Source organism: Lolium perenne, chromosome 1 (genome assembly GCF_019359855.2).
Source record: "Lolium perenne isolate Kyuss_39 chromosome 1, Kyuss_2.0, whole genome shotgun sequence".
NCBI classification, from domain to species: Eukaryota; Viridiplantae; Streptophyta; class Magnoliopsida; order Poales; family Poaceae; genus Lolium; species Lolium perenne.
Window position 1 is genome coordinate 13,949,738 of NC_067244.2, and position 20,852 is coordinate 13,970,589.

The 20,852-nt window shown below is 44.5% G+C and overlaps 1 protein-coding gene across 1 annotated transcript; it reads right to left on the reverse strand.

The window, feature by feature from the left end:
- Positions 1–3,906: 3,906 nt before the first annotated feature.
- LOC127320899 (uncharacterized) lies at positions 3,907–5,257 on the reverse strand. Its single transcript, XM_071826150.1, has one exon. It carries the CDS (start codon positions 5,155–5,157, stop codon positions 4,219–4,221), a length of 939 nt encoding a protein of 312 aa, XP_071682251.1. The 5' UTR covers positions 5,158–5,257; the 3' UTR covers positions 3,907–4,218.
- Positions 5,258–20,852: the final 15,595 nt, after the last annotated feature.

The following is a 20,852-nucleotide window of genomic DNA, read 5'->3' on the forward strand; positions in this document are numbered from 1 at the left end:
CAGATTCTTCTTCGAGACAAGCTGGTTTGAGCGCCCGGAGTTTGTCCCACTGGTGCATGCAACTTGGGACAGGTTGCTATCCAGGGTGGGAGGTAGAGACATAATCGACTGGTGGATTTTCATGAGCGTGGGGCTTCGCCAGTATTTGAGGGGATGGAACCAGAACCTTGGTAGGGACACCAAGGCCACTAAAGCAGCGCTGTTGACGCAAATTGCGCAGCTGGATGTCCTGGCAGATGCCACTGGTTTGGACGAGGATGCGTGGGCCTCAAGGTATCACCTTGAGGAGCAGCTCCTCCACATCTACAGAGTGGAAGAGGAGCACTGGCGGCAGCGCGGAAAGGTTCAGTGGGCTCTTCAGGGTGATGCCAACACTGCATATTTCCACGCTGTGGCGAACGGCCGAAGAAGGAAATGTAACATCTCGGCTCTCAACACTACCTCCGGTACCATCACGGACCCTAAGCTTATCCAAGAGCACGTGTATGATTTCTATCGGAACCTCCTAGGATTAACAACCCCAAGGGTGTGCGGGCTGGCGGCATCCACATGGGTGGGGGATGGCCGGGTCTCGGAGGATGAAAACACTGATCTGGCTCGCACTTTTTCGGAAGAAGAGCTAGACTCAATTGTCAGGGAGATGAAGACAGACACTGCCCCCGGTCCGGACGGCTTTCCGGTGACTTTCTTCAAGAACTTTTGGGCTCAACTGAAGCACGGGATCCTGCACATCCTTAATGACTTTGTGCTGGGGCGCATTGACATTGCTAGGTTGAATTTTGGTATCCTTTCCCTCATTCCGAAGGTCCCAGGCACGGACCAAATTTCGCAGTACAGACCTATTGCCCTGATCAATGTGATCTTCAAAATCATCTCCAAAGCCTATGCTTCCAAACTTGACCCTATTGCAAACATGATCCTTAGCCAGAACCAGACAACGTTTATCAAGGGCATGAACATCCTTGACGGTCCGCTGGCCCTTTTGGAGATCATTCACGACATCAGGAAAAGAAAGCATAGCGGAGTGCTGCTCAAGCTTGACTTCGAAAAGGCGTACGATCGTGTCAACTGGGATTTCCTGGGGGAAGTCCTTCGCTGTAAAGGCTTTGATGAAGGCTACATCCACAGAATCCTTCAGCTTGTCTCAGGGGGACAAACGGCTATATCGATTAATGGTGAGGTAGGGCCATTCTTCCGGAACAAGAGAGGGGTTAGACAGGGCGACCCCCTCTCTCCCCTCCTCTTCAACTTCGTTGGGGAAGCGTTATCGGGGATCCTTGAGGCCGCAGCCTCAGCAGGGCACATTCATGGGCTGGTGCCTCACCTACTGCCGGGAGGGCTCACTCACCTCCAATACGCGGACGATACTCTCATCCTCATCCAGGGGACGGATGAGGACATTGCGAACCTAAAATTCTTGCTAATGTGCTTCGAGGATATGTCAGGCCTCAAAATCAACTACCATAAGAGTGAGGTGTTTGTGCTTGGACAGAGAAACATCGACCGGCTTTCCATTGCCAACAAACTCAACTGCAAGCTTGGGAGCTTCCCATTCATCTACCTTGGTTTGCCTATCTCGGATAGAAAGCTGACCCTTGATCAATGGTTATTCTTGGTTCGGAAGCTTGCGGTAAAGATCGAACCTTGGCTGGGAAGATTGATGTCATCAGGGGGACGACTCATTCTTTCGAACGCTTGCCTGGATAACTTGCCCAATTTTGCGATGGGCTTGTTCCTCCTCCATGACGGGATCCATGCAAGGTTTGACTCTCACCGCTCCAAGTTTTATTGGGAAGGAGCGGGTCCAAAGAGGAAATACCATCTGGTTAATTGGCCAACTGTCTGTCTTCCCAAAGAGGTTGGGGGCCTGGGGCTGCTGAACACAAAGAAAATGAACCAAGCTTTGCTGCTGAAATGGGTGTGGAGACTCTACCAAGACGAAGATACGATTTGGGCACGCCTTATTCGTGCAAAGTACGCGGATGCCTCGGACCTGTTTTCGGGATCAGGTCAGGGAGGTTCCCCCTTCTGGAAAAGTTTACATAAGATCAAGCACTTGTTCAAGGTGGGAGCCAAACATGAAGTGCACGATGGAGTTAGAACCAAGTTCTGGACGGACTGGTGGCTTGGTAGAGGACCCCTCATGGACTCGTTCCCTCTACTGTTTGCCATTTGTGATAACCAAGACATCTCCGTGGCCGAGGCCCTTCAGCAACACTTACTTCAAGTTCGCTTCAGGCGATCTCTCGACCAGGAGGGCCTGCATCAATGGAGAGCGCTTGAAGAGCTTATGGATCAGGTCCTTCTCACGGCTGGGAAAGATAAAGTTTCTTGGCACCTCAAACAATCTGGCTGCTTCTCAGTTAAATCCATGTACTCCAAGCTCTCACACGGCACGACGGTGGCTCACTGTAAGGATATGTGGGAAGCCAAAGTCCCTTTAAAAATAAAAATCTTCTCTTGGCAGCTTGCTATCGATAAACTCCCCTCGGGTCAGCAGATTCTGACGCGGCATGGTCCTTCCAATGGTCTTTGCGCCCTTTGTGGTGAGCCGGAGGATGCCAGCCACATTTTCTTCTCCTGCTCCTTGGCTGCGTTTGCTTGGGCAGTGATATGCCAGCTGCTAGGGTGCAGCTGGCGGCCAGCTAATTTTGCTCAATTCCATGCTATTCTGTCCAGCTTCTCGGGGTACACGAGGCGGCTCTTGTGGGTCCTGTTTCTTGCACAATCCTGGGCCTTGTGGAACATACGCAACAAGCTTGCTATTGAAAAGAAAACTATCTCTAAACCAGCTGACATTATTTACAAAATTATCATTTTCTTGCAGCTGTGGAGCCTAAAGTTCAAGTCAAGAGAAAAGGAGGGGCTAAGCTGGATGGCAAGCGAGCTAAGGGAGCTGTACGTGGCGCTGAAGCCGGCAGCAACCTGAAGACCTAGTAGACGGCTCTTGATACGGGATCGGAGTCTGCAGGGAACACCTATGTTTTAGTCTGTCTCCGTTGGGTGTTTTTTGGCCTGGTGGTTCTCTATCTATCGTCTTGTTGAACTTAGTCCTACCCTAGTATGTTGGCGAAGCTGTATGCCCAGCAGTGTGTAATCTAAACCTATACCGTTTGGCTTTATTAATTTGAAGTCAGGCAATCCCTGCCTGTTATCTAAAAAAAGGGGAAGACAATTGGGGATGCCATGCAGATATGGTACAAGAAAATATCTGAGGGACGTGACTAATCAGCAGCAGCACATAGTGTACGTATTTTTTTCTACCCCTTTCCGCCATCGATAGTCGGCGCGTCTGTGATGAAAATATTATGTATGCGACCACTTCCTGACCACACGCGCATTTCAACCTTTCCGTCACTTTCACTCGTCGCCTACGCAGGAAAATGGACAAAATCTTTTGCTTTCCCACTGCCGCCCTACCTAGCTTTGGGACGATTTTCTTGACGAAGTAATTTTCATGATAAATCTGGTGGTGCCTTTTCTTGGCAATCTTGAGCAACAAGGTGTAATACACGACGCGCTTCCTCTGCGTTCACGCACCGGAAGAATCAACCATCATTCAAGTAGGAACCGACTGCATTAACACGCTCAAGATGATTCATACAGATGGACACGTCCACAAAGCCCCACAACAAAAATCAAGGTTCTCAGAAGGGAAAGAACTCCGACTCTTCAAGACCGCTGATCCAGTGGCAATTTTTCATAATTTAATCAGCATACGGTTAAGTTACAGTGTAGGATAAAAATAAATTTATAAAATAAGTAGCATCTGGTTCCCAGGCCTATACATATATATGCATAGTATTGCATAATTTGTGCTATTTAGGTGGTACTTCTCTTCGTTTTTGTTAGTGGAAGACCATGTCAATTTACATATATCCATAGGAAAACAACATAACAATAGGCTAGAGAAAATGTCCCATTATTATAAACAGTCCATGCACATACATACATAAGAAGTATGGCGAGTCACATCCATCGATAAACATGAACAATCGAACAGGTAAAAAATAATCAAAGAAGTCGCTACACTCATCGTGGATACATGGATAAAAGATAAGAGGATCGGACTGGAGTACATGAAATACAAAAAGATTCATATCTTCACTATCTAGATATCGGGATACGATGATATGATGTAATGGCGCCACTTATTCCAGGAATAGCATGTTGTGACGATCCATAAGCTAGCTCCACACTCGGACAACATGTAATCTATCAAATGTCAGTTGACGGTGGTTTTCCCTTTGGTGGCGGCTCCGGTTTGGGTTCAGGCTTGGGCTCTGGCTTTGGTTCAGGTTTAGGCATTGGTTCCGGCTTTGGCTCCGGCTTTGGTTCAGGTTTAGGCATTGGTTTCGGCTTTGGCTCCGGTTTGGGCTCAGGCTTAGGCATTGGTTCCGGCTTTGGCTCCGGTTTGGGCTCAGGCTTAGGCATTGGTTCAGGCTTAGGCTCCGGTTTAGGCTCTGGCTTAGGTTTGGGTTCAGGCTTGGGCTCGGGCTTAGGCTCGGGTTTGGGCTCTGGTTTAGGCATTGGTTCCGGCTTAGGCTCTGGCATAGGTTTGGGTTCAGGCTTGGGCTCTGGCATAGGTTTGGGTTCGGGCTTAGGCTCGGGTTTAGGCTCGGGTTTAGGCATTGGTTCAGGCTTAGGCTCTGGTTTTGGCTCTGGCTTAGGTTCCGGTTTGGGCTCCGGTTTGGGCTTTGGCTCAGGTTTAGGTTCAGGCTTGGGTTCCGGTTTTGGCTCTGGCTTAGGCAGTGGTTCAGGCTTGGGTTCAGGTTTGGGCATTGGTTTAGGTTCAGGTTTGGGTAATGGTTCGGGTTTTGGTTCTGGCTTAGGTTCAGGTTTGGGCTCTGGCTTAGGCAATGGTTCGGGCTTGGGCTCTGGTTTCGGCTCAGGTTTGGGCATTGGCTCAGGCTTGGGTTCCGGTTTAGGTTCTGGTTTAGGTTCTGGTTTTGGCTTTGGCTCTGGCTGTGGCATGGGCTTCGGCATTGGCTCCGGTTTGGGTTCGGGCTTTGGCTCTGGGTATGGCATAGGTTTAGGCTCAGGCTCCGGGAGCTTCTCGACATCAGCAAGGCCTCGGCCAGCGGCGGCCGCTTGGTGAAAAGCGGAGGCTGCCACTACCCCGACGAGGAGCACGGCAAGGAGGCGATGCCTCGCCATTGCCGCCTGCTTCTTGTGCTCGCAGCTAGCACCGTATGCTTGCTTCTCTGCTCTTGCCTGGAAGGATGGATAATGGATGGATGAGCTTGTGTGTGTTGTGCGGAGATACATATGTGCTGGTTTATATAGGGCGGAGGAGCCAAGCAGAGTTGGACGCGTGTACCTTCTCGACCAGTGAGTGGCCTGTGGGTGGATGGACCTGTTTCATTCACCTTCTCTTCTGCCTCCCTCCCTCCCCCGTCCGTACCATCTCTCTTCTAGACTGAAACAGCACGCCAATTAACGTGAGTTTTGGAGAAGAGACTGCTAATAACTTAGCGTGTAGACGCCGGACGGCTAGCTGGTCACCGGATGCAATCGTTTGATGGCGGTCGTTCGGGCTATTTTCAGCCAGGGTGGCTGGTTGCAATCTAGACGTATTGGAGATGGCACTTAGACTTTATTTGGTTTCATCTTTCTTTCTGTGGCTGATTTTTACAGCCACTTTGATTGACCCGTGAGCGGGGTGTAATATCAGTTTTCTGGATGTTTTGATACTTTAAAACTATGCTTTAATAAAACGGCTGTGTGCATCTCTTAGATGTAGAGGCTGGGGCTATAAGCTCCCATTTCGAAAAAAAAAGCTGGTCACCATCTGGCCATAAATCCATGTCGCGACCTTAATTTCTCTTAATGGCGTGTACCATTGACGACACTTGATGCACGCAGGTCAAGTTTGAGGACTGATTCAATAACTGGCGGTGCAGCTAGCTGATGACCGGCGGCTAGCCATGGAAGATAGACATTAAGGGCATCGATACCTTTGACAGTAGCGCGTACTCGATCAGGGGCATCGATACCTTGTGCTATCTCTACAGCAATCTCTTCGGTTCAATTCAGACGGTAGAGGAAATGTCGCCGGGAATCAAAGGAGATGGACCCATGGATGGCACCTAAGATGCACAGATGCGATTTGTATCGTTGTGGCGTGCAGTAGATCGAGATGGAAGTTGCCGGTAGGTACAGGTCGACATATAATTACATACATACAAGAACATACATCGACAGACACAGTACGGAAGCAACGTACGTACGTAGAGGGGGCCGGCCTAGCTGGAGGCATCATTGTCAGATGGACGGGGTCGTTCGCCATTTCCCGTTTGTGAGGGGGACGTACATTCAATCCGGTGGATCCGCCCAAAATCTTCCATGGACTCGTTGCGCGGACACGAAAACGACCTCGCATCCGCTACTCACTGCACCATGGCATTTCTTCTACGCATGCCTTCCCCTCCCTAATTGGTTTCTGTTGTAGCGGTAGGGCACGGGGCATCTCGTGCGCGATAGCTACTGCTCTCAAACAGAAACCCGGCGTATGTTCTTGTTGCTGTTGATTAGTATGGCTGGCAACTGGAGTGCCGTACGTACGTCCTTCTCACTCTTGTTTCGGTTTTCTTCTTTTGCCGTGTGCTTGTGTCAATCTTGTTGTCATTTCCCTTTTACTGCTTGTGTTTCCATCTGCCCGCCGACAAGTACCTAGCTAGCTCTTCGCCATTTTCTTCCTAGTTCAGCGACAGAGAAAGATGCATGCTCCTAGATGGATGAATGTGCAATTAATTAACTTGACATATAACAAACCCCAGCAGTGAGCGGCCCAACCAACATAGTAAAATCTAAGATATTTCTAGCAGGACATAATGAAAACGGATGGGTGGATCGACATGACCCCATTGAACTAGTTTCCAAACAAGTTCTTAGTATTTGTTGGTGATGAGATATTAAAACCCATATGAACAATACTCCATAAAATCTTTGCAAAAGGACATGTGATGTATTGTTTCGTCATGGTCACCACTACGGGGGAGTCCACGCCTGCCGACGGCCGCCAGCCGTCGGCACAGCATCCACGGCCGTCGGCACAGGATGTACCGACGGTGACCGTCGGCGTAGCCTCGTCGGGCCGGGGACTGCGCCATTACCGTCGGCACAGTCCCACACTGTCGGCACAGGAGTACACCGACGGCTGGCCGGTGGCTGTCGGCCGTACCACCGTCGGTGCAGGCCAGGTAGGTCCACCACGCCGTAACGTCGACGGTAGGCACATGTTAGACTGTGCCGACGGTACCACCATCGGCACAGTTGCTTTTTTTTTCTTCCTAGAAACGGCGCCAACCCGGCCCTGTCATTTGGCACAGATATGGGCCTGATACCGTCGGCACAGCCAGTGCCCAGTTTTTGTTTGTTTTCTGCATTTTGGTTCAATTAGCACATAAATTGCACATAAAATTCCAGAAATTCCAAAAAATAGCACATGATATCATTGAATGTTCCAGTAACATATATAGCACAAATATAGCACCAAATCCCACATATAGCACAAATATAGCACACAAGGCCATCGTGCATATACAAGGGATCCACTACAAAGATAGCAATAGTCATCATCTAGCTAGTACAAAGCAACTATCATGAGTTATCACGCAGCTCTGATGATGTGAAGCCAAAGAGACGTATGTTGGTGCTCGGGGAGGTAGAACCATGACGAGAGCCACCGGGTGAACTAGAAGCATGCTGAGCTGCGCCAGAGGCACCAGGAGAACAACGACTGGGGTGCATCGGTGTACCATCAGAAGAGACGTTCCCGGATTCTCCCAATCCCTACATGTTTGAGGAAGTTAGCAACTTAGCCATGTAACAGAAGTTAGCAACTTAGCCAAGTTAGCAACTTACCGGGGTCACCTGACGCTGACGCTTGTACATGCAATAGAATTCCTCCTTCGATGGGAACACTGGCGTCGGCCCAGGATGAGGTGGCTCTGGCTCTGTTTCCTCGCGCACTCCAGTCATCATAAACTGAGTGAAGGTCTGCAAGATAGGAGAGAGATATGTCAGGTTCAAACAAGGGGACTTATGATGTTTTGCAACCATAGAGATTGAAACTTACTGCCATCTGGTTGCTCGACCACCGGAAGTAGTTATCTTTCACAAGGTCATGCTCCTGAACCTTCTCGAGATACTCCTCATAAGTTGCTGCATAGGCCTCCTCGAGATGAGTCAACAATTTCAGAAATAATGCGTCTCATCAACATAGCCATTCAGCATGTGATGCCAACAGGAGAGCTAGGCTTGTATGTACATCGGTTCAGTTGCTTCTACACCATGCCCTAAGACATCATCAGGCCCACTTATCATTTGAGCCTCATGTGGAGTGGCTTGCGAGGTCTCTGCCAGCGGGGCTGGAGTCTCTAGCTGAGCCTCCTGTGGAGTGGCTTGCGAGTTCTCTGCCGGAGTTGGTTGAGAAGCCTCGGCTGGTGCTCGATCACGGTTGTGCCTCTGGAAGTACATCTGGGAGACCAATTCGGCGGGCTCTTCTGCATAGCTCTTCCTCACGTAATTGTCCAGGCACTTGATGTATGAGAAGTCTGTCTGTGTTCCATCTGATGACACCACGTAAAAGCAGCGACTCTCATGGAACGTGTGGTGCTTGTTAATCTGCAACAAATCAAATGAGCTGGACACACCTGGGGGGTAGCCTTGGATATAAAACCATCTCAAATCACTTGTGTGCATACCATGTGGACACACACAAGTTTTGGGGTCATTCCCACCCTGCGAGGCTCGATTTCTGACGAAACCCTGGTTTTGTTGACCGTGCGGTCTACCCCTTTGACTACATCCCAGCGGGGGTCCCCCGGTGGGCATATGCCTCCATTTGAGCTTGGTTAGGTCATAGGTACATGTGGTAACAAGGATCATCCTATATGATCTCAAGTTTCTCTCCGGTTCATCTCCTCGGGAGTTCCCCCTATACATCCAGAATCTGCCTAAGTGTAGGAACCCCATGCCCAAGAAGTCAGACACACCTGGGGGTATCCTTAGATATAAAACCATCTCAAATCACTTGTGTGCATACCATGTGGACACACACAAGTTTTGGGGCCATACCCACCATCCGAGGCTCGATTTCTGACGAAACCCTAGTTCTGTTGATCGCGTGGTCTACCCCTTTGACTACATCCTAGCGGGGGTCCCCCGGTGGGTATATGCCTCCATTTGAGCTTGGTTAGGTCATATGTACATGTTGTAACAAGGATCATCCCATATGATCTCAACGTTCTCTCCGGTTCACCTCCCAGGGAGTTCCCCATATACATCCAGAATCTGCCTAAGTGTCGGAACCCCATGTCCGAGAAGCCGGACACACCTAGGGGGTAGCCTTGGATATAAAACCATCTCAAATCACGTGTGTGCATGACATGTGGACACACACAAGTTTTGGGGGCATTCCCACCCTCCGAGACTCGATTTCTGACGAAACCCTAGTTCTGTTGACCGCGTGGTCTACCCCTTTGACTACATCCCAGCGGGGGCCCCGCGGTGGGCATATGCCTCCATTTTAGCTTGGTTAGGTCATAGATACATGTGGTAACAAGGATCATCCCAAATGATCTCAAGGTTCTCTCTGGTTGACCTCCTAGGGAGTTCCCCCTATACATCCACAATCTGTCTAAGTGTCGGAACCCCATGTCCGAAAAGCTGGACACACCTGGGGGTAGCCTTGGATATAAAACCATCTCAAATCACTTGTGTGCATGTCATGTGGACACACACAAGTTTCGGGGTCATTCCCACCCTCCAATGCTCGATTTCTGGGGAAACCCTAGACCGGGGTCCCGGGGGATCTATACCGCCCTTATATATAGGTTTCCCGCAAAGGGGTTCGCCAAAAAAGTAGTGAGGAAGAAATAAATAAATTAAAATGATTGGGATTAACAATTAGATGGGTAATAATTATCTTTGTAATAAAAAAAGTGTAAAAATAAAAAAGGTCCATATGTTGTGCCAACGGCCAGGTGTTATATCGTGGGTAGCCGTTGGCACAACATGGAGGCGCCGTAACGGGGGGAAGTGGGGCCCAGCAGTCAGCCTGTTGTGCCGACGGCCGGAGTTGTGCCGTGGGTAGCCGTCGGCACAGCCTGGAGGCGCCGTGACGGAGTGACGGCGCGGCCTGCTTGTCAGGTCCTGTGCCGACGGCTGTTCTTGTGCCGACGGTGGCCTTCGGTGCACGTCGTGTTGTGCGGACGGCCGAATTTGCGTCGAAGGTGGCCGTCGGTGTATTGCCAGCTGTGCCGTCGGCCGGCCTATGCCGACGGCCAGCTCTGTCGCCGGTCGCTGGGGGCTTCTCTGCCGATAGCCCCGACATTTGACCATCGGCACATCACCTGGCCGTCGGCACACTTCAGCTCTCCCGTAGTGCACGGAAACAACACTTCGTACATCCATGGCAATTCCGATTTATTATATTATCCTTAGTAAGAGCTACCTTTTACTGAAGGAATCACTTGGAAATTTTGATTTTAGGTGATACTTTAATCATTCAAATATACTTACGTGCAAACCTTGTGTGACCATTCATCACGTCTAAATACATAGATTAGACCGTAAGCCGGCTGGCCGTTGTTAAATTCCATTTTAAAACACATTCTTGCACAGACAACTCAACTTGCATGAGTCTCTATACCAAATGCAACCGTCTTTCCCATTTATTACCCGCCGAGGTTCTTCTAAAACATATGTTCAAATGAACAGTTGACATGACAATCGCAAGTGAAACATTTTTGGACTGTGCTACCTAGCGGCGCCGCACAAAAGCTGATCCGTGCGGCGGTTGACATGCATGCAATTAATTAATACATTAAATGTGTAGTTAATTATTTTACTCACTTAATTAGTCCTCTATGTGATTAATTAAAGGACACACTCCTGGCTAAGTTCTCAGTTTTTGTGCATGCATGCAAGTTCACGTCATCCAGATTCTTTTGATTTCTGATTTTTAAAAAGTTTTATCTCCCAAACAGTTGATCCGATTGACAATCCGTTTTCACCGTTAGCTTACTAGCGACGAGATCTTCGAAAGTAAATCCCATATCGGTATATTCTGCCAACATTTTTTTTCACCCACAACTACCAGATTATTATTACGTAATTGTCAGATTATCATTACTTAGTTTCTGGATTAGAAAATAAACTTCTTTGTTGCTATATTCTAGATTTTATCACATATTTGCCATGGGCAACGTAGGTTCGTTCCACTAGTTGACACGTGTTAGGTTATTCACTACTTAGTTATCGTATTAAAATAACTTATTTGTTAGTTTGATGTACGCTATTCTACATCGATGTAATTTGCATGATACTGTTTTTTGTTGAACTATGTCATCTCGTAATTGACTGGATATGTTTTAAGGGTCGCTCTCAAAATTGTGTAAATCATTTTGATGTATAAGAATATGTAATACGTCATCGATAACTATGCATGGTAGCTACTCGACGCTAATTTGGCAATTGTGACAATGTAATCTGGCAACTATCGTGATGAGAAAAAAGAACTCAAAACGTAGCAAGATTGGATCTAGTTTTGAAGCCATCGTCGAGACGAACACAACGGTGAAAACGGATCACTAATCGAATTAACTGTTTAGGAGATAAATCATTTTAAATTTTCGAATTTAGCAATTAATGCTACATGCATGCATGTCATCAGTACTACGAGGGAAAAGCAACAAAACACAACAGTCCCATGGGAAGTAGTATTGTGCGGCGCCTCCTCGTAGATTTTCCCAACATTCTTTCATTGAGCAATATTATAAAAGGATGAGTATTGATCGGACAAGGGTGTGTCCTGTAACCGATTATCTTCCAAAACAACTAGTGTTCTTTACATTACCAATTTCAAAAGACCCCTTGCCTAAAAAAATCGTTCTTAACATTCATGAAACCTGTTTAAAATAGTGAGTCATTTGGTTTAGCTGAAACTTAAGATATATTTTTGGACTGGAGGTTCTTATTGTGAAGAAACTCTTGCCACACACTATCCTCACTTGGAAGCTTATATAGCCATTTGCTAAGTAAGCATTTGTAAAACTTTAACCCCCAACCCACCTTGGTCCTTTGGTCTACGAGAATAATGTTTCACTTAGTTAATCTATTCTTTTTTTTATGGACATCACTCTGCTAGAATAAATGTGATCTAGAAAAATTTAAACTCTTCCTCACCCGCTTTGTTATTTCTAGGAACACTACAACATGGGAGGTGGCCCTTCGCGGTTTAGAACTCCCGGCACACGCTTAATCGATGCGCTCACGCTGATCCGGTAAATAAAAGATGACGGAGATAACTGCGTCGGGATTGTGTAGACCCGACGCTTTTTTGTCACGGTGCATACCGATACGCCGAGTGATCTCGTAAGCGGCACCAGGAAATGTCTAGGTACATTAGTAGACGACATAAACATTGCTGTTGTGATACAGATAAGTGTGGCGCAAATATTTTGCCTTAATTACGTTTCCATCATCGCCACGAAACACCTAACCACAATTACCCCTAATAAATTCATGCTCAATTACATTTAAATCACAATTTCTATTTTAGTTAAGATTGATATAAAATTCCATTTACATTAATTATCTTTAAGATATAAATTTCCATTGGACAGAAAGATCTTTGATGAGGAGATTCCAGTGCAGGATTTCCTAAAGAGAGGACGCTTGAAAGTGCATAGAGCCCCCATGTGTGGTTTTGGTAATTAATGACAATCCTTATGAACTAATGTTTGCATTGAGTCATATGTGTACGAGTTGTCCATAGGCAATGCTTGAACCATAAGTTGGCGTCAAGGTTGCAATACGAAGAAATGAGGTGCAAGTTTAAGATGAGTCAACTCGACGAGCTCACATGCTTGAAGCTTGCCATTCATATGTGTTCATGAATATGTGAAGATGCACCGAAGAAGAAGCTCTCCCATAGTGGATTATGGGGGAGCAATCCACAAGACTTCATCAAGCAAGCACAATCAAGAACGGCGTTCCATCTTGTTGAGGTCAAGATCGTCATCATTGAGCTCAAGTGGAATGCGCATGGTTAAGGTTTGCTCTCCATAAGGTTTCTTTCTTATCGGTCTCATGGTTTAGTTGGGAGACCGGTTTATAGGCTAGATGTCGTACTATCAAGGGGCTCTCGGGTAAGTAACTCGATCGTATCATTTAGAGTGCTGTCAAACATTTGCATCCTTGCATCATCTTTTTTTGGTTGTTATTTGGATCTTATCCATGTGGTGTTTTAGAGCTTGTGGTTATTTTCATGACAAGCTCTAGTTCATCGAAAACGAATTTCGCGTAGATCACTTGTTGTGTTTTCGAGTTTGGTGATTTTCTCGGTTTCTTGTATTGAGGGGTTGCACCTCTAAAATTAATATAAAATCATCCCCCACTTTTTGTTGGGGCAGGTCTTGTCGTACTCTTTCCAATAAAATTGGTTTCATGTCGATCGGAGTTTCCAAACTCTAGTTTTTGCGGTTTTAAGTTTTTCTTGTATTTGAATAAAAAGAAGAAATGAAGAAGAAATAAATAAAGAAAAAGCAAAGAGGAAGAAGAAGGGTCTGGCCGGTGGTACCGCCGGTGGATGGCCGGTACCACCGCTAGACAGCGGCCGGTAGTACCACCCTGGGTACCGCCTTGGGTACCGGGAAAATGGAAAGGCTTCCAGTATACATGCGCACCTAGGCTGGTACCATGGCTGGTACCAGTGCCGGTAGTACCGGCTGGCCCAGGCCGGTGGTACCGGCCCCTCCTCACGCGCCCGCACACCACGCCACCCGCTCGCCAGCGTGCCACCAGCCCAGTCGCTCGACCGGCCGCTCGCCACGCGCCTGGCCGACTGGCTCAGGCGCTGCCCCCGCTTTCCCGTGTTGACCGCCCTCGCTGGCCAGCTGCGCCATGATACGTTGCAAACGTATGTATAATTTTTTATGCTCCATGCTTGTTTTACACTAATTTCTATATGTTTTATCTACACTTCGTGGCACTTTTATGCATTTTCTGGAACTAACCTATTGACAAGATGCCACAGTGCTAGTTCCTATTTTTGCTGTTTTTGTATTTCAGAAAAGTTGCACAGGAAATATTCTCCGAATTGGACGAAACAAAAGTCAAACCTCCTATTTTTCCCGACATGAAGACGGAGTCCAGAGCAGAGACGGAGGAGGGCCAGGGAGAGGCCACACCTGCCCTTGGCGCGGCCCCCCTGGCCGCGCCTAGGGGTGGTGTGGGGCCTCCTGGCGCCCACCAACCTCGCCCTTCCGCCTATATATTGCCTTCGACGCAAAAACCCTAAAACAACGAGCCTCCGCCACGAAAAGTTCCTTCGCCGCCGCCATCGTCCAAACAAGTTTCGGGGGTCAGAAGTTCATGTTCCGGCACCCTGCCGGGACGGGGATTGACCCCCGGAGCCATCTCCATCGACTCCACCGCCTCCACTTCGACTCCATGATGGTTTGTGAGTAGTTCCCCCATCGACTACGGGTTCTCGGCTGTAGCTAGTTGGTACTCATTCTCCCATGTACTTCAGTACAATGATCTGATGAGCTGCCTTACATGATTAAGATCCATATGATGCAATTGGTGTTCTGTTTGTTGGGATCCGATAAATTGTGGAATTGTGATCAGATTGTTCATCATATTATCATACTATTGTTTATTTAAGATCTTGCATGCTCTTCGGTACTTGTAGTTACCCTGATCAAGTAGTTGCATATATCTCCAAGAGGGAGTATTTATGCTCGATAGTGGGTTCATGCCTCTAGTAATCTGGGAGAGTGACAATAACTCCTAAGGTTGTAGATGTTCTGTTGTTACTAGGGAGAAAACAACAATGCTTGATCCAAGGATAATTCTATTGTTTACTTGACACACTTTACTTAATGCAATAATCTGTTGCTTGCAACTTAATACTGAAAGGGGTGCGGATGCTAACCTGAAGGTGGATTATTAGTCATAGATGCAGTTCGATTACGGTCTATGAATCATGTTGTAATGCCCAATTAAATACTACAGTAAACTTTATCTTATCATAGCATGCATTGTCATGCCCTCACAATTATCAATTGCCCAACTGTAATTTGTTCACCCAACACATGTTATTTGGAGAGTTACCACTAGTGTAGATAGCTGGGAACCTCGGTCCTTCTGTCATCATCATTGCTCTACAGTCAACTACGCACTGGAATATTTTCTGGTGTCATTGCCTCTGTGTTACTGCTACTGCTGCTGTGTTACTATTGTCATTGCTCTCATATTACTGCTGCTTTCACATCAGCCTTGTTACTAGTGCTTTTCCAGGTGCAACTGAATTGACAACTCCGCTGTTAAGGCTTATAAGTATTCTTTGTCTCCCCTTGTGTCAAATCAATAAATTTGGATTTTCCTTCCCTCGAAGACTGTTGCGATCCCCTATACTTGTGGGTAATCAAGACTATTTTCTGGCGCCGTTGCCGGGGAGGCATTGCTCTACTCATAAGTTCACCTGGGAAATACACTTTACCTGTCTCTCTATTTTTATTTATTTTTTCTTGTCTAGTTTATTTGTGCTTAGTTTATTTCTGTTTAGTTGTGTTTTGTTTATTTTACTTTTGTCTAGTTTATTTTTGTCTTGTTTTATTTTTCTTATATACCCAAAATCCATAAAAATTTGAAAAACCGAAAATTTAAAAAACTGTTGTTATGGAAGAACATGCTAGAACCTATATGGAACTATTTATAAAGTATAGAGAATCATATAAGGGTAAAGTCATGAGAGGCGTGTTAAAAAAGTTGAATCAAATTGCTAAATTTTGCTTAAATGCCATGATATAAATTGTTGCTCTGAACAGGATACTAAACATCTTAAATTTCAATGTGGCTTTAGTAAAGAAGTTTTAATTGTGAACTATCATTGGAATAACTATATTCATCTGGGATTTGAAGAAGTAGAACAATTTGTTTTATTTATGGGAGCTTCTGAAATAGAATCCTTCATGTCTAAAAATTATGAAACCTGTATTGCTTGTAATAAACTTAAAGATATGGTCTCTTCTATCCTTGATTATTGCATAGAAAATTTCAGCAATAATTGTTATATCATTGATTATAAAGAGAGACTCAGTCATGCACAAGAATGTATCCACAATTTGCAGGAACCTGTGGAAGAAGAAATTGCTGAACCTGAAAGCTCATTAGATGAAAAAGAGGAGGAGAGTGATGAACAAAAGGAGGAATAATGGATTAGCTACCCAAGCCTACCTTCTAATGAGAGTAACTCTTTATCCCTTACACTATTTGATTGTCCCCCATGCTTACCAAAGGAGGATGAATGTTATGTTCCTGTGGATTCTCTTGAAATATTTACTATGAGTAAAAATTGTGATAATAATTATACTCCTGTTATCTATGATAATCCATAATCCATACTATTTTGATAAATCTTATGATAATCCTTTATTTGTGCCTAACTTCGAAATGCATGGTACTAAAGAGTTTGGCTTAGAAAATATTTATGATAAAGCTCTAGACGATGGTCCTATATTGGTTGATAATATTAATTGTATTACTATTGAAAATGAGATTGGAGGGGTCTTGACTTTATCTTGGAGCCCCATACCTCTTGAGAATGATCAATCATCTTGTTATAAAATTGTTAAAAATGGGTTTGAATGTTTTAATCCCACTATTTTTGAGCTTGATAAAAATTATGTGTTTGTAGAACATGAAAAGCATGCTTTATGTGATAGTTATATTGTTGAGTTTATTCATGATGCTACCGAAAATTATTATGAGAGGGGAAAATATGATTGTAGAAGTTTTCATGGTACTAAAACACCTCTCTATATGCTGAAAGTTTTGAAGTTACTCTTGTTTTATCTTCCTATGCTTGTCACTTTGTTCTTTGTGATTTTTTTGTGTACAAGATTCCTATGCATAGGAAGTGGGTTAGACTTAAATATGTTTTGAATTTGCTTCTTGATGCTCCTTTTGCTTCATTTTGTATTTTCATGAGAGCATCATTAAAACTATCAAGACTAACTGAAAGGCATTAAAAAAGCGCTTATGGGAGACAACCCATTGTTTTATTTCTGTAATTTTTATTTTGTTGAGTCTTGGAAGTTATTAACTCTGTAATAACCTCTCCTTATCATTTTTATTTCGGTTTTGTGCCAAGAATAGCCTCTAATAGAAAGAAAGTAAGATTTGAGAAAGTTGCTGTCCTGAAACAGATTCTATGTTGTCACCAAAAAAATTTGTATTCCCAGCCAGAACGTAATTTTGAGCTGCCAATTTTTGAGCGTATGCCCCAGGTTATTATCTAACTTTCGTTAGTTTTCCACTTTTCGATTTAAGCAACACAAGATTTTCGAAAAAAATGATCTTTACCTACTGTTCTGTTTTGACAGATTTCTACCACCATTTGCATTTGCCTCTTAATCTTTTTCTTTTTCTTTGAGTTCTTTTGAGAGAAATAGCTTTTCAAAGAAGTTGCTACAGTAGATAAATGTTATAATGGATGTTTGACTTATGTTAGAACTGAACCAAGTGGATTTGTTATTTTGATTGCACTAATGCTGCTAATGAAAATTGTGTGAAGTTTTGTATGAAGGAAGTTTTCAAGTGTAGGGATAGAAGAATGATGTGATGAGATGAAGCATGGACAAAAGCTCAAGTTTGGGGATGCCCATGTCACCCCAAGAAATATCCAAGAGGTACAAGCGTCAAAACTTGGAGATGCCTGATACGTTGCAAACGTATCTATAATTTTTGATGCTCCATGCTTGTTTTACACCAATTTATATATGTTTTGCTTACACTTCGTTGCACTTTTATACATTTTCCAGCACTAACCTATTGATAAGATGCCACAGTGCCAGTCCCTGTTTTCTGCTGTTTTGTATTTCAGAAAAGTTGTATAGGAAATATTCTCGGAATTGGACGAAACAAAAGACGAAGATCTTATTTTTCCGTAATGAAGATGAAGTCCAGAGGGGAGACAAAGAAGCGCCACAGGGCTGCCAGACCAGGCCTAGGCGCGGCCCAGTCCTAGGCCCGCGGCTAGGGGTGGTGTGGCCCCCCCCTGGCCTCCACCGACCTCGTCCTTCCGCCTATAAGAAGTCTCCCGACGCGTGAACCCTAAAGGAATAAGCCTCCGTCCATGAAAAGTTCCGTAGCTCCGGCGCCGTCGCAGACAAGATTCGGGGGGACATAAGTCTCTGTTCCGGCACCCTGCCGGGACGGGGAATTGCCCCCGGAGCCATCTCCATCGACTCCACCGCCATCTTCATCGCCATTGCTGACTCCCATGATGAGGAGTGAGTAGTTCTCCCCCGAGGTTGAGGGCTTTACCGGTAGCTATGTGGTCTATCTATCTCTACATGTATGATCTTTATGTGATCATGAGCTTTGTAATCTAGTTGAACAAGTAGTTGTTATTCTTGAACTATTGTGCTACTCAAGTCATTTTATTATGTGATCTCCGGGGACACCTTGTCCAATGGTGTGAAGGTGACAGTGTGCACACCGTGTTTGTTTCTTATGCTTAATTTATAGAAATACTTATGAATTGTGGTGACTAGTTAGTACCATCTTTGTATGATCAAAGTGACAGCGTGGGGCGTCCATAGATTGGGAATGCGAACTTTAAGGAGTGCTTATGCATCCCTACGCAATGAATTTGTGTTTATTATCAAACCGGAGAGTGGTTCAGAGTAGCGCAGTGAAGAGATAATATCTATGTATTCAATTATGACATCATTGTTGAGAGTGTCCACTAGTGAAAGTATCATCCCTAGGCCTTGTTTCTAAGCATTGAAACACCGGTTACAACCAGTTCTGCTACATGTTTGCTTGCTGCCATTTTTATTTTAGATTGCAATTACTACTCATAATCATCCATATTACTTGTATTTCACGTGTTGGGGACACAAGAGACTTCTTGTATCGTAATTGTAGGGTTGCTTGAGAGGGATATCTTTGACCTCTACCTCCCTGAGTTCGATAAACCTTGGGTGATCCACTTAAGGGAAACTTGCTGCTGTTCTACAAACCTCTGCACTTGAAGGCCCAACACTGTCTACAAGAATAGAAGTGTGCGTAGACATCAATGCCCAAGGCATCCCCTCTTCATCAACAAAGCATCAGGTCATCTTTCTAGACGCTATATTTTTATTGCTTCATATGCTATGTGTTGTTCTTGGAGCGTCTTTTTTTTTTAGTTTTATTTTGTTTTGTTTTGTTTGCCGTAGCATATGGTTGGATCCCAACATATTTATTTTGGATAATGACACACTCCGTTTTAATTGCATAGAATGCTCTAGTTTTCACTCTTATTGTTCTGCGAGTGTTCTCTTTTGCTAGTACTGCGTTTAGCTCTGGTTTTCCACTCTTATTTTGTTCAGACCTTGTTAGTTTTATTTAGTAAGGTATGAATTAGCTCTCTGGTCTTTATTGATTATTATCTATGAGATTTGTTTCAAACAAATTGATTGGTGTTGGAGACGAGTAAAATGTTTCATGCTTATAGTGGTGCAAAAGGGAGCTTGTTTAGACTGTCGCTTGGACTTTAGCATGTCATGTTAGATGTTATTTTAATTATATGCTTAGTAGTTATTGTTGTAGCATGACTTGTTTCAAATAGCTGAGAGTGCTTATTGTGCCATAGAAAGAATCATGTGTTGTTTCCATCATACAAAAGCATAATATTGTGGTTTTCTCCTTTGATGCTGTTATTGGGTCGGCTTGGCACATGCTTACACCATGTTATGACTACAAACCAGTCACCTAAAGCCTCTATGATCATTTAGTTTTTGACTTGTAATATCACTTTATGCTTTGATTAATAATGTTTTGTCGCTATGCATGATTATGGCCATTATTGCTCTCTTAGTTGGTCGCTCCCAGTCTTTTGCTAGCCTTCGTCTGTACTGAGTATGAGCTCTACTCGTGCATCCAACTCCCAAAAACCAAAGTTGCCAATTGTGTCCATCATACCTACCTATATGTGGTATTTCACCGCCACTCCAAAGTAAATTTCTTGTGTGCTACCTTTAAAACCTTCAAAAATTATTACCTGTTTTGTGTTCCTGTTTTAGCTCATGAAGAAGTATTGAATGTTTTATTGTATTTTCATGACTTCACACCTTGACTAGCATGAATAATGTGCTAGTTCTTAATATTGCAAAAAGAGCAAGGCAACTGGGTGCCCAGCCCACAAAAATATAAAATAAACAAATAAACAAATAAAGCTCTGCACACTATGTACTGGAGAGATCCTAAATAATGGTGTGCAAATGGCGAACTGTATGGGAGCCGCTCTTGAAGTCACTATATGAAAGGATGATAAACCATTTGATATCAGTCGTTGACATAGACATACATACCTCTCAAAATACATTTTAACACCTCTGTTTTATGCAAAATAAAAAGCTCTAGCACATGAGTGATCTCTGCTTCCCTCTGCGCAGGGCCTTTCTTTTACTTTTATGTTGAGTCTTCATCATCTAACTTTATGCATCAACTAAGAGAGCATAGTTGTCATTCTGAGTATAATGTGCATAGTCCCAAAATCTATTATTGATTGATTTATGATTATGTTATTGCTTGTTCTCAAATTATCTAGTCACACCCTCTAAACTTTCAAGGTGTCCTGACATTTATGTTTTTCTATTCCATAAAGGACAAGCTGAATACCGCTTTGATTTGTTTTCGCTATGCTAAAAAACAAACAGTTGCTTTCAGTGCATTATTATTCATGATCTTTTGTTTGAGTTACTTCTCATGTTGTAACATAGTTGCTAAGTTCTATTGTTATAATTATATCTATCATACCTATGTTTAGAGTACTTTGATCCCAGCTC

Bases quoted from the DNA above. Each gene is read 5' to 3' on its own strand.
- LOC127320899 (XM_071826150.1), bottom strand. From the start codon at position 5,157: ATGGCGAGGCATCGCCTCCTTGCCGTGCTCCTCGTCGGGGTAGTGGCA.